This window comes from Zalophus californianus, chromosome 14 (genome assembly GCF_009762305.2).
Source record: "Zalophus californianus isolate mZalCal1 chromosome 14, mZalCal1.pri.v2, whole genome shotgun sequence".
NCBI lineage: Eukaryota > Metazoa > Chordata > Mammalia > Carnivora > Otariidae > Zalophus > Zalophus californianus.
This window is the reverse complement of record NC_045608.1, coordinates 43902848-43916043: the sequence shown is the minus strand read 5'-3', so window position 1 is coordinate 43916043 and position 13196 is coordinate 43902848. Positions and strand designations below refer to the sequence as shown.

The 13196-nt window shown below is 36.0% G+C and overlaps 1 protein-coding gene across 4 annotated transcripts in view; it reads left to right on the top strand.

The window, feature by feature from the left end:
• The window catches only part of ROCK1 (Rho associated coiled-coil containing protein kinase 1), a 153021-nt gene that overhangs the window by 120562 nt on the left and 19263 nt on the right, over positions 1 to 13196 (top strand). For all 4 annotated transcript variants that reach the window (XM_027575480.1, XM_027575479.1, XM_027575478.1 and 1 more), the window contains 3 exons: positions 5637 to 5802; positions 6737 to 6830; positions 7280 to 7368. In XM_027575480.1, coding sequence (XP_027431281.1) covers positions 5637 to 5802; positions 6737 to 6830; positions 7280 to 7368 — 349 coding nt within the window. The remainder of the gene's footprint in view (positions 1 to 5636; positions 5803 to 6736; positions 6831 to 7279; positions 7369 to 13196) is intronic.

Here is a 13196-nt window from a genome sequence, read left to right as displayed (position 1 = left end):
CCATTTCCACAGTTAGTTGGACATTTTTGTCCTGTGTTTCCTGCAAATCTGTGGTTAAATCTACAACTGTGTTATCCAGTATGGTAGCCCCTGGTCTTATGTAGCCATTTAAATTTGAACTTTAATTTATTTAATTTATTTAAGTGAAGTTTAAAATTTAGTTTTTAAACTAAATTTTAAATTTTAGGTGCTCAACAGTCATATTTGGCTAGTGTTTACCATATTTGACAGCACACGTATACAGAACATTTCTATCCTCATAGAAAGCTTTATTGGACATCCCTAACTGGGAGTCTTAGTCACATTCAAATCTGATTTTAGAGGGGTGAAGACTACCTCATACATAACCTTGTACTGTCTGGTTACTTCTTTTTTTTTTTTTTTTTTGTCTGGTTACTTCTTTGTGTTGTTAGCAACCATGGACACTCAGTGCTTAGATCTTTAATATATTTAGTGGAGTCTAAGGTAGGAGCAAAGGTACATTTCCTGGTTAGTCTCTGTGAGAGTGACAGACCCCTATTAGTCTATTACCTATCATTTGTATGGTGTCTGCAGTGTAATATGCAATCCCATGTTGTGTGCATTCACTGTGAAGAGGGCACCCAATCCTCTACATACTATTGTTCTATAGGGTTGATATGTTTGCCCTTGTTTGATCTATTTAAAAGAAACATATCACCACTAGTGTGCTAAGTACTGTGCTTCATGCCAGTGATATAATTATTAGTAAGTTATGGTTCTTACCCTCAAGTACTTCAGAATCTAGTCAGGAGACAAATATAATTAAGGTAGTTGTCTATGACAAAGTGCTAGAGATTGACAAGGTGGTGTCTTAGAAAGCTTTATTCTTTAGAGTAGAGAATGGATTGGAGGCAAAACTGGTAGATACAGGAAGTTGAATTATGTAGCCATTGGAAAATCTAAATGTAAAATTATAGTGGAAGTTGACAGTAAAAGGAGAGGCGAGTACATGGGAAAAAGAGGAAGTAGAAGCAATAGGACTTGTAGATTTGGGAGTGTGGGGATAAAAGTTGGGGAAAATTTCAGGTGGATTCTCAAGTTCCTGACCAGGGCAGTTGGGTTGATGGTAGCACTGGTTAAGGAGTTAAGGAATGCCAAGTTTGTGAAATGAGGGGAGACAAGATTTTTTCCATTTCAGACCTGTTGAGTTTACGGTGCCTATGGGTTGTCAAAGAGAAATGGTTCTGAAATTGCTTCAGAGCTCAGAGAAAAAGATAAGGACTTGAAGCTGATTTGACAGTCATTATATACTAAAACAGAGATAGATGAGATTTGTTAAGGTGATTGTGTATATCAGAGTTTATAAACTCATGAACCTATGGTACCATACATGTAACTGATTTGAAGCTAGTTGGGTGTGTTCATTGTGTGAGTTGTGAGTATCATATAACAGACTGAAGAATTCATCTCAATTCTAACCACTTGCTGCTACATGGTAACACTGATCCAGTATTTCAAGGTCTGGTTTTTCAAGAGAAGCCAGAAATCTGAATTTTTATGTAAAATGTTGGCCCAAATTTATTTTAATTTTATGTCTGGAGGGAGATGGAGATGGACTCATTTGACCCTCTTAGGTAACAAGTTGTAACCCCTAGTGTAGGATGAGAAGACATAAAGGCTGACGATAGACTACTAGTGCCTATACTTCTAAAGAAAGGGCAGAGGAAGGGAAAATAAGTCACCATTGAGATAAGGAGAAAAGTAGAGTAAGATCACAAAAGCTAGGGGGATAGAATACTTCAAAGAAGACAAGTGATTTAAAGTGCCAAATACTCAGAAAGGTCCAGTAAAAAAAAGTCCATTATGTTTAAGGTTGTTAGTTATCTTGTTGAGAACAGTTCCTAAATGGTAATGAGAATGGATACTAAAGTGGATTGAGACATGAATGGTAAGGCTAGAAGTGGAGACCAAGTGTAGACAGTAGCCACATTTACCTCCTTACAGTTCAACAAACTGGTCAGTTACTCTTCTGCCTCAGGGCTTCTGGACTTGCCCTCCCCTCTTCCTGGAACATTTTCCTCTGAGTATCCACATGGCATGCTCCTTCACCCTCTTAAGGTCTAGGTCTAAATGTCATCTCAGAGGGGCCTTCCCTGGATATCCTTCTTAAAATTGTGCAAACATCCCCCACCCCATTACCTTGCTGCTCAGTTTAGTACTTCCTTAACCTATTTTACTTTTCTCTGTGGCCCTTATCCCTTCCCAATATATTATAGAACTTGCTGACTTCTTTTACTTACTGTTTTTCTTTCTGCTAGAACTTAAGTTCAGTGAAGGAATTTTTAAGTGTTTTGTCCTTTACTCTGTTTCAGTGCTATATGGATAGCATCTGGAATTGTACCTAGAACACAGTAGATGGTCAGTAAATCCTCATTAAATTAAAAAATTCAAGAAATGTGGTTACTGAGGCAAGGAGATAGAGCAGTAGCTGGAGGAGAAGTTGAAAGAGAGCCATTTCTTTTTAAAGATAGCAGAAATTTGAACATATTTAAATGAGACATGGGAAGGAAATCATAGTGGGAAAAGTTGCACATCTATTCATTGATTGAAACAAAAATTTCTGAGCACTTTCTGTGGGCTGGAGACTTCTGGGTATTTTGAATACAGCAGTGAACAAGAACAAAGCTCCTGCTTATAATCTTATATCCTAGAAGAAAAACGAGTGGTTCATAAATTGATTTCATTAAGGAGACAGGAGAATAAAGGTGACGGATTGGCCATAGGCATCAGTAAAGACAGGTCTTTAATTTATGGAGAGTTGTGAAGGAAGTCTGGATGGTTATAGTTGCAGAGTTTTACCCTGAACCATCTCATTGTTCTTCCTTTCTCTTGCACAGTTGCATAGCCAGGGATAGAACTATAATTTGGGACAAATAGGTTTTCTGGCATTTTAATATATAACTTAGATACATTTATCTGATTTGGATAAAAGCAGGAAGCCCAGGTAAGAATATGTTATCAGTCTCCAGCCCTTGTGATATAATAGCTCAGAACTACCCCTAGCATCACAGACTTAACATTGGCAGTACTTCCTCTCTTTTCCTAATGTACTAACTTCCCTACACTTCGAGACCGCTGTTTTGTATCTTCTCCTTTCTCCTCAGATCTTCAGCAGCCTGTCCTCATCCTCACACTCAACCAATGGCCTTGCTTCCTAGAAGTACTCTGTCCCACCCTCACAGCTACTAACCTATCTGCCTCTGTAGCTGTAAACCCTGCCTTCCTTCTGACTGATGTCAATGAACAAAATGTGCTTTTAACTACCTCGATCCCATACCTTTCTGCCTACTTAAGAATATGACTCCAGGAATCCTCACCTTTCCTGTGTCCATTTTTTTCCTTTGTATAGTCATTCTCACTGTTACGTAAACATACAGGTAAACATTTCTATAAAAAATAACCATCTTTTAAGTGCATTTTACTTCCAGCTACTGTCCTTTTTTCTGCTTCCTTTTGTAGCAAACTTCTTTGAAAGGTGACATACCATTTATATTCAGGTCCTCTTCTCCCTTTCTCTCTCTAGCTCAATCCAGACTTTTTCCACTCATCACACTACCAAAATAACCCTTCTCAAGGTTACTGATGAGTTCCTAATAGTTAAAGACAGTAGTCAGTTCTCAGTCCTTATCTCATTTAACAGTAGCAGTTGACATCGTTGATTACTCTCTCTTGACAAAATTTCTTCATTTGGCTTCTGTGACACCAAATGGTATTTTTTTCTTATTGAACTAGCTACTCTTAACCTCCTTTGCTCCTTTGTCCCTTCCCCTCTCTGAGACCTTTAAAGTTTGAAGGGCCCAGGGGATCATTCTTTCCTTGTTCTCATCCAGCCTCATGGCTTTAAATAGCATCAGTGTACAAGCACATTCTCCCCTGAATTCCAGACTTGTATGTCCAGCCGTCTGCTTGACTCCACTTGAGTGTTTAATAAGCATCTCATTTTTAACATGTCCAGAAAAAATTCCTGATTCCCTTACCTTGCCAACCTGTTCCTCCCTGTTTTCCCCATTTCAGTATTAGCAATTCTCTTGTTTCCAGTTGTTTAAATAAAAAACCTTGAAATTATCCTAGACTTCTTTTTTTTCCTTATACTGTCTGTGCAGTCCATTAATAAATCTTCCTAGCTGTAATTTAAAAGTATATCCAGAATCTGATCAGTTCTCACCACTTGTACCATTTCCCAGCCTGATCCATACTGCCACCATCTCCAGTTTTGGAACTTTCATTAGTGTCCTAGTGATATCCTTCTGCCATTGTCCCCCAACAGTCTGATCTTAATACTGCAGCCAGAATGATCTTTTTAAAACAGAATACTCAAGAGTAAAAGCCAAAGTTCCCTATACTGTCTTAGAAAGCCTTTACAAGGTCTGTTCTCTCTCCCCACTTCTCTTAATACATTTCTCACAACTTTCCTTCATCTCTCACTTCACTGGCATTAGCTTCTTTCAGACAAACTTAGGGCATTTGTTATTAGATGTTTTCTTCCACCTTATTGTATTTTCAGATACCTGCATAGCTCACTCCCTTACTTCCTTCCTATCTCTTCTCACATGTCTTAGCAGAAGAGGCCTCCTTGATCACCCTGTGTAAAATATCACATTCACAGCCTCTTCCACCTTTTTTGTTTTATTGTGTTCTCTGTGGCATGCTATATATTACTTGTTCATTTTTTTTTAATTGCCTGTTTCACCCCGCTAATATGTGCTTCCTCAGGGCAGAGACTCTGTTACTCCTGTATGTCTTAATTCAGACAACAGTGTTTGGCACATAGTAACCATTTAGGTACATGTTTGTTGGACAAATGAATGAGTTTTTTTGGTTTTTTGGGTGTTTTTTTTGTAGTTAGTATATGTTTCCCTCCTTAGGTTTGAGACAGAACATTTCATTTGTATTATTCCCTTAGTAAAAAATAGATAGAAGTCCTTCACTCATTCACTTAGCAAACATTTATTGAGCACCTACCATATATAGGGGAGATACAGTTATGACTCAGATAGCTTATTGAACAGAAGTTCTTTAGGAAGAGCAGTCAAATTGGAATGATCTGGTCCTGGTCTGAATGTCAATTCCAAAAAGCTTTGAAGTATAATTCCCAAGGAACATTTCTAGAATAGTTTATAGTGGTTACAAATCTATTTATAAGTCGTCATAATCTCATTACGTTTCAGAACTGAAAGGGACCTCAAAAATCATTTAGTTTAACTCTCTCATTCTACAGATTTGATTTCTTTGAGCCCCAGGAAATGTAAGAAATTTTCACAATGTCCTTACCCACTTAGTGAAGGACAGGGATAAGGGTCAAGGTCTGGCCTCCTGGTTTACAAGCCTATTACTTTTCCTCTGTCCCATGCTACCTTCCATTGTAGGAAAAGGAACAAGTTCCTTTTCAAAAGTAGACTGCTTGCCATTGCTTTACCACCTTTTCTTAGTTAAGCATAACAGCAGGTACAGGTTTAAAGAGTTCTTTTATAGTTTTTCAAAGTGTTACAGGTGAAATTTATTACTTTTATAGAATTTTTGCTTTGGATTCAAATAATGGATTTTATTTTAAGCAATAAAATACTTCTTATTGTTTAAATATAGTTGTCTTCATTTCTCTTATAAATCTATTGCAGGGAAACTCTTGCTACTCAGTTGGATCTAGCAGAAACAAAAGCTGAGTCTGAGCAGTTGGCTCGAGGGCTGCTGGAAGAACAGTATTTTGAATTAACCCAAGAAAGCAAGAAAGCTGCTTCCAGAAATAGACAAGAGATTACAGATAAAGATCATACTGTTAGTCGGGTAAGTGTGATTGTCAGGTAAGTTTTAGACTGAAATTTATCTAAATCAAAATAGGTCACATCTTAAAGTTTTAGGGTATGTGTGCATGTGTATTTACTTTGACTTTATTTATACACAGTGGTCAGTCTATACTTATGTATAAAATAGTTTATATAATCCAAAACCATTGTTAATGACTGAAATTCTTATTCAGTGTAATGTGTTTTTTCTCTTTCTGGCTATAGATCTTAACTTATTTTATGTGAAGAAATGCTTGGGTTAAATTCATTTGTTGTATTTTCTTAATACATTGCAACTGACTTTGTGGCCAGAATTCTGTAAAACTCAGAGAAACTATTTAGGGCTGAGAAATTCTTTATGGATATCTACAAATTAATTCTAGAAAACCAGTACTATGATTACCTATTCCTGAAATACTATTGTCTGTATATATCATGGGGATTGAAAGGGGAGTTAGATTTTTCTTTTGAAGTCATCAAGTGCTCTGGTATAAGTAGTCTTGGGTTTGAATCTTAGCTTTGCCACTAAGAAGTTACATGGTCTTGGCAATTTATGTTACTTCCTTAAACCTCAGATTCTTCATCTATAAAATAGAAGTAATACCAGGGTGCCTGGCTGGCTCAATCAGTACAGCATGCAACTCTTGATCTTGGGGTTGTGAGTTTGAGTCCCACATTGGGGGTAGTTTACTTTAAAAAAAAAAAAAGAAAGAATACCTATTCCACAAGATTCTTACGAAGGTTAAATGAAATATATTTTAAGATAAGTATATCCACATATGTTAAACCAGAAACCAGGTGTTTTTATAATAAAGCAGTGTCTGACTTGTCCACATCTATGGAGAATGCAGAGTTGTTTTTTTTTTTAAGGTTACTGTTTTAAATACAAGACTAGCGAAGTGAATGTAACTTAAACCTTTGTGTGTTTTGTTAAGCTTGAAGAAACAAACAGCATGTTAACCAAAGATATTGAATTATTAAGAAAAGAAAATGAAGAGCTAACTGATAAAACGAGGAGGGCAGAGGAAGGTACGTAAGGTTATTTGTTTTTTTCTTTTTTAATCATAATGTTTAATCAAGTTCAGAGATAAATCTTGAGATACTTATATTGTGTGTTAAGTTTTTGAAATATTTGTTTTCATATGTTAAATAACTTCTGTAGCCTTAAGAATTATCTTTGTAGAACTTAAATGTTCTCATCCCCAAAATTGGTAAATATGTGAGATGATGAATGTGTTCATTAACTCGATGGGAGAATCCTTTCGTAATGAATACATGTATCAAATCATCATGTTGTACAGCTTAAGTATCTTACAAATTTATTTGTCAGTTTTACCTCAGTAAAGCTGAACAAAAAAGAATTATCTTAATGAAGCTACTAAAAATTATGTAGTGTATACTAATTTGAATAATTAAGAACATGTTAATTTGGAACACAATTTAATATCATATAATAACACTATATAATTTATTAACAGAATATAAATTGAAGAAGGAGGAGGAGATCAGTAATCTTAAGGCTGCCTTTGAAAAGAATATCAATACAGAAAGAACCCTTAAAACGCAGGTATACATACTCTCTCAGCCTTTTCCATGTTTGTATTTGAATATCATATATTCAGAAGTTATTATTTGTTTTCTGTGTACTTTTTCTTAAAACTTAGGTTATAATGTTCAAACTTTTCATTGGAACAAATAATGTTATATTCTTTCTTCATTAAATATAAAAGACTTTCAGGAAATTGGATTTCAATTGAGTTAAGAAAAAAGATGTGATATAGATAGATAGATAGATATGGAATAGTACTCAGCCAATAAAAAAAAGAATGAAATCTTACCATTTGCGACCACAGGGATAGAACTGCAATGTATTATGCTAAGCGAAATAAGTCAGTCAGAGAAAGACAAATACCGTATGATTTCACTGATATGTGGAATTTAAGAAACGAAGCAAATGAATATAGGGGAAGGGAAAAAAAAGAGAGGGACACAAACCCTAAGAGAGACTCTTAAATATAGAGAACAAACTTAGGGTTGCTGAAGAGGAGGTGGGAGGGTGGGCTAAATGGGTAACAGGCATTAAGGAGGACACTTGTGATGAGCACTGGGTGTTATAGGTAAGTGATGAATCACCAAATTCTACTCCTGAAATTAATATTGCACTGTATGTTAACTAACTAGAATTTAAATAAAATCTTGAAACAAACAAACAAAAAAGTAGATCGTCTAATCATTTGACTAGTAAGAACATATTTTGGATTGTCCAGAAGACCTGTATTTGACAAAGGAAAACTTAATGAAGAGAAAACACTTGACTAAAGCCAAAAGAGAAGAACTGGGAATAAATAAGAAACTATAGGGGTGGCTGTATCATTTTGCTGTGTATTTAATGATGCAGCTAGATCAGATTTTTACACTAAAACTTGATGTCTTATCATTTTACTAAGTTATCCAGTAGTTTAAATTTTCATAAGGTATTGCATACCTCAGTTGATTTTTTTGGTAAAATAAATATTTTTTACCTTTTTTGTTTGTTTTGTTTATTCGCCAAAGAGAGAGAGAGAGCATGAATAAGCCGGGGGAGCAGCAGGCAGGGGGAAATACAGGCTCACCGCTGAGCTAGGAGCCTGACGCCAGACTCAATCTTAGGACCCTGGAATCATGACCTGAGCCGAAGGCAGACGCTTAACAGACTGAGCCACCCAGGCATCCCAATATGTTTTACTTTTTTATTTAAATGATTATAATAGCTTCTTTACCACTTAACTACTGTCCTTTTCAGCAATTTTTCATGTTGCAACCAGATTAATCTTTCAAAAATATACTTAATATCTGTTGAAAGTCCTTCAGTGGAAGTTCTACTTACCTTTAAATTCAGAGACCATGAAGAAAAAAAGATTGATGTTTATTACACAAAAATTCAAGTTTCTGGAGTCCAAAACAACTTAAGTTGAAAGAAAAAAAGTAAATTTAACCCAACCACCTATCAGCCTAGTATTAACAAATCATAATACATCCATGCAATGCGAAGGAGTCATTAAAAATAAATGAAATAGTTGGTACATCTCTAGGAATGCATCCACTTCTTCCACATTATCTAACTTGCTGGCATATAGTTGCTCATAATATGTTCTTAGAATTGTTTGTATTTCTTTGGTATTTGTTGTGATCTTTCCTCTTTCATTCATGATTTTATTTATTTGGGTCATTTCTCTTTTCTTTTTGATTAAGTCCGGCCAGGGATTTATCAATCTTGTTAATTCTTTCAAAGATCCAGCTCCTAGTTTTGTTGATCTGTTCTACTGTTCTTTTGGTTTCTATTTCATTGATTTCTGCTCTGATCTTTATTATTTCTCTTTTCCTGTGGGATTTAGGCTTTATTTGCTGTTCTTTCTCCAGCTCCTTTAGATGTAGGGTTAGGTTGTGTATTTGAGACCTTTCTTGTTCCTTGAGAAAGGCTTGTATTGCTATATACTTTCCTCTTAGGACTGCCTTTGCTGCATCCCAAAGATTTTGAACAGTTGTGTTTTCATTTTCATTTGTTTCCATGAATTTTCTTTAATTCTTCTTTAATTTCCTGGTTGACCCATTCATTCTTTAGTCGGATGCTCTTTAGCCTCCAAGTATGTGAGTTCTTTCCGACTTTCCTCTTGTGATTGAGTTCTAGTTTCAAAGCATTGTGGTCTGAAAATATGCAGGGGATGATCCCAGTCTTTTGGTACCGGTTGAGACCTGATTTGTGACCTAGGATGTGATCTATTCTGGAGAATGTTCCTTGGGCACTGAGAAGAGTATGTATTCCGTTGCTTTGGGATGGAATGTTCTGAATATATCTGTGAAGTCCATTTGGTCCAGTGTGTCATTTAAAGTCTTTATTTCCTTGTTGATATTTTGCTTAGATGATCTGTCCATTTCAGTCAGGGGGTGTTAAAGTCCCCCACTATTATTATATTGTTGTCGATGTGTTTCTTTGCTTTTGTTATTAATTGGCTTATATAATTGGCTGCTCCCATGTTAGGTGCATAGATACTTACAATTGTTAGATCTTCTTGTTGGACGGACCCTTTAAGTATGATATAGTGTCCTTCCTCATCTCTTATTACAGTCTTTGATTTAATATCTAATTTGTCTGATATAAGGATTACCACCCAGCTTTCTTTTGGTGTCCATTAGCATGGTAAATGTTTTTCCACCCCCTCACTTTCAATCTGGGGGTGTCTTTGGGTCTAAAATGAGTCTCTTGCAGACAGCATATCAATGGGTCTAGGTTTTTTTTAAACAATCTGATAGCCTGTGTCTTTTGATTGGGGCATTGAGTCCATTTACATTCAGCGTAACTATTGAAAGATATTAATTTAGTGCCATTGTATTGCCTGTAAAGTGACTGTTACTGTATATTGTCTGTGTTCCTTTCTGGTCTATGTTACTTTTAGGCTCTCTCTTTGCTTAGAGGACCCCTTTGAATATTTCTTGTAGGGCTGGTTTCGTGTTTCCAAATTCCTTTAGTTTTTGTTTGTCCTGGAAGCTTTTTATCTCTCCTTCTATTTTCAATGACAGCCTAGCTGGATATAGTATTCTTGGCTGCAGATTTTTCTCATTTAGAGTTCTGAATATATCATGCCAATCCTTTCTGGCCTGCCAAGTCTCTGTGGATAGGTCTGTTGCCAATCTAATGTTTCTACCATTGTAGGTTACAGACCTCTTCTCCCGAGCTGCTTTCAGGATTTTCTCTTTGTCTCTGAGACTTGTAAGTTTTACTATTAGATGTCGGGGTGTTGACCTATTTTTATTGATTTTGAGGGAGGTTCTCTGTGCCTCTTGGATTTTTATCCCTGTTTCCTTCCCCAAATTAGGGAAGTTCTCTGCTATAATTTGCTCCAATATACCTTCTGCCCCTCTCTCTCTTCCTTCTTCTTCTGGGATCCCAATTATTATAATATTGTTTTGTCTTATGGTATCATTTATCTCTCGAATTCTGCCCTCATGATCCAGTAGCTGTTTATCTCTCTTTTTCTCAGCTTCTTTATTTTCCATCATTTGGTCTTTGATATCACTAATTCTCTCTTCTGCCTCATTTATCCTAGCAGTTAGAGCATCCATTTTTGATTGCACCTCATTAATAGCCTTCTTGATTTCGAGTGGGTTAGATTTTAGTTCTTTTATTTCTCCAGAAAGGGTTTCTCTAATATCTTCCATGCTTTTTTCAAGCCCAGCTAGTATCTTTAAAATCATCATTCTGATCTCTAGTTTGGACATCTTACTAATGTCCATATTGATTAGGTCCCTGGCAGTTGGTACTGCCTCTTGTTCTTTTTTTTTTTTTTTTGAGGTGATTTTTTCCGTCTTGTCATTTTGTGAAGAGGAGAATAGATGAATGAGAGAACAAAATGCTAACAAGGTAACAACGTCCCAGAAAATATACACTAAACAAATCAGAAGAGACCTGAAACCGGGGGAAAAGAAAGGGAAAGAAAGAAAAAAGAAAAAGATAAAAACAAACAAACAAAAAAACAGAATATGATCAAATATGGTCAGGCTGGTGCATAGATCAGTGCCACACACTAGATTTTGGACGTATTTTGGTCTGTTAGAAGAAAGTGCCTCCCAAAATTTTAAGGAAAGAAAAACTTATATATGTACAAAAATAAGGGTTAATATGATGAAGGGATGGAATATGACTGTAAAGATGGAAATTATAAAAGATTTTATAAAAGGAAATGATACAAGTTGGTTGTAAAAAGGAAGAAGAGGATTTAAAAAAAAACGGAGAGAATGTGATCAGGCAGGAGACTAGAACAAAGCCATACACTAGAGATTTAGGGTATATTTTGGTCTGTTAGAAGAAACTGTATCCCAAAATTTTAAAGAGAGAACAACTTACGTATATATACCAAAAATAAGGTTAACTACTATGAAGGGATAGAATATGACTCTAGAAATGAAAAATTAAAAAGATTTTTTAAAAAAGGGATTGATAAGATGTTGGTTGAAAAAGGGAAAAAGAAAAATTCAAAAAAAAAAGGAAAACTAAAAAAAAAATAACTTTGAAAGATGTATCAGCTACCAAAACTGAACCAGGAAGAATAGAAAACCTGAACAGACCTATAACCACTAAGGAAATTGAAGCAGTCATCAAAAATCTCCCAACAAACAAAAGTCCAGGGCCAGATGGCTTCCCAGAGGAATTCTACCAAACATTTAAAGAAGAATTAATATCTATCCTTCTGAAACTGTTCCAAAAAATAGAAATGGAAGGAAAACTTCCAAACACGTTTTATGAGGCCACCATTACCTTGATCCCAAAACCAGACAAAGACCCCATCAAAAAGGAGAATTACAGACCAATATCATTGATAAACATGGATGCAAAAATTCTCACCAAAATACTAGCCAATAGGATCCAACAGTACATTAAAAGGATTATTCACCACGACCAAGTGGGATTTATCCCAGGGCTGCAAGGTTGGTTCAACATCCGCAAATCAATCAGTGTGATACAATACATTAATAAAAGAAAGATCAAGAATCATATGATCCTCTCAATAGATGCAGAAAAAGTATTTGAGGGCGCCTGGGTGGCTCAAGTTGGTTAAGTGACTGCCTTCGGCTCAGGTCATGATCCTGGAGTCCCAGAATCGAGTTCTGTATCGGGCTCCCTGCTCAGCAGGGAGTCTGCTTCTCCCTCTGACCCTCTTCCCTCTCGTGCTCTCTATCTCTCATTCTCTCTCTCTCTCAAATAAATAAAAAAAAATCTTAAAAAAAAAAGCATTTGACAAAGTACAGCATCATTTCTTGATCAAAACTCTTCAGAGTATAGGGATAGAGGGTACATACCTCAATATCCTAAAAGTCATCTATGAAAAACCCACAGCGGATATCATTCTCAATGGGGAGAAACAGAGCTTTCCCCCTAAGGTCAGGAACACAGCAGGGATGTCCGCTATCACCACTGCTATTCAACATAGTATTAGAAGTCCTAGCCACAGCAATCAGACAACAAAAAGAAATCAAAGGCATCCAAATCAGCAAAGAAGAAGTCAAACTCTCACTGTTTGCAGATGATATGATACTTTATGTGGAAAACCCAAAAGATTCCACCCCAAAACTGCTAGAACTCATACAGGAATTCAGTAAAGGGGCAGGATATAAAATCAATGCACAGAAATCAGTGGCATTCCTATACACCAACAACAAGACAGAAGAAAGAGAAATTAAGGAGCCAATCCCGTTTACAATTGCACCCAAAACCATAAGATTCCCAGGCATAAATCTAACCAAAGAGGCAAAGAATCTGTACTCAGAAGACTGTAAAATACTCCTGAAATAAATTGAGGAAGACACAAAGAAATGGACAAACGTTCCATGCTCATGGGTTGGAAGAACAAATATTGGGAA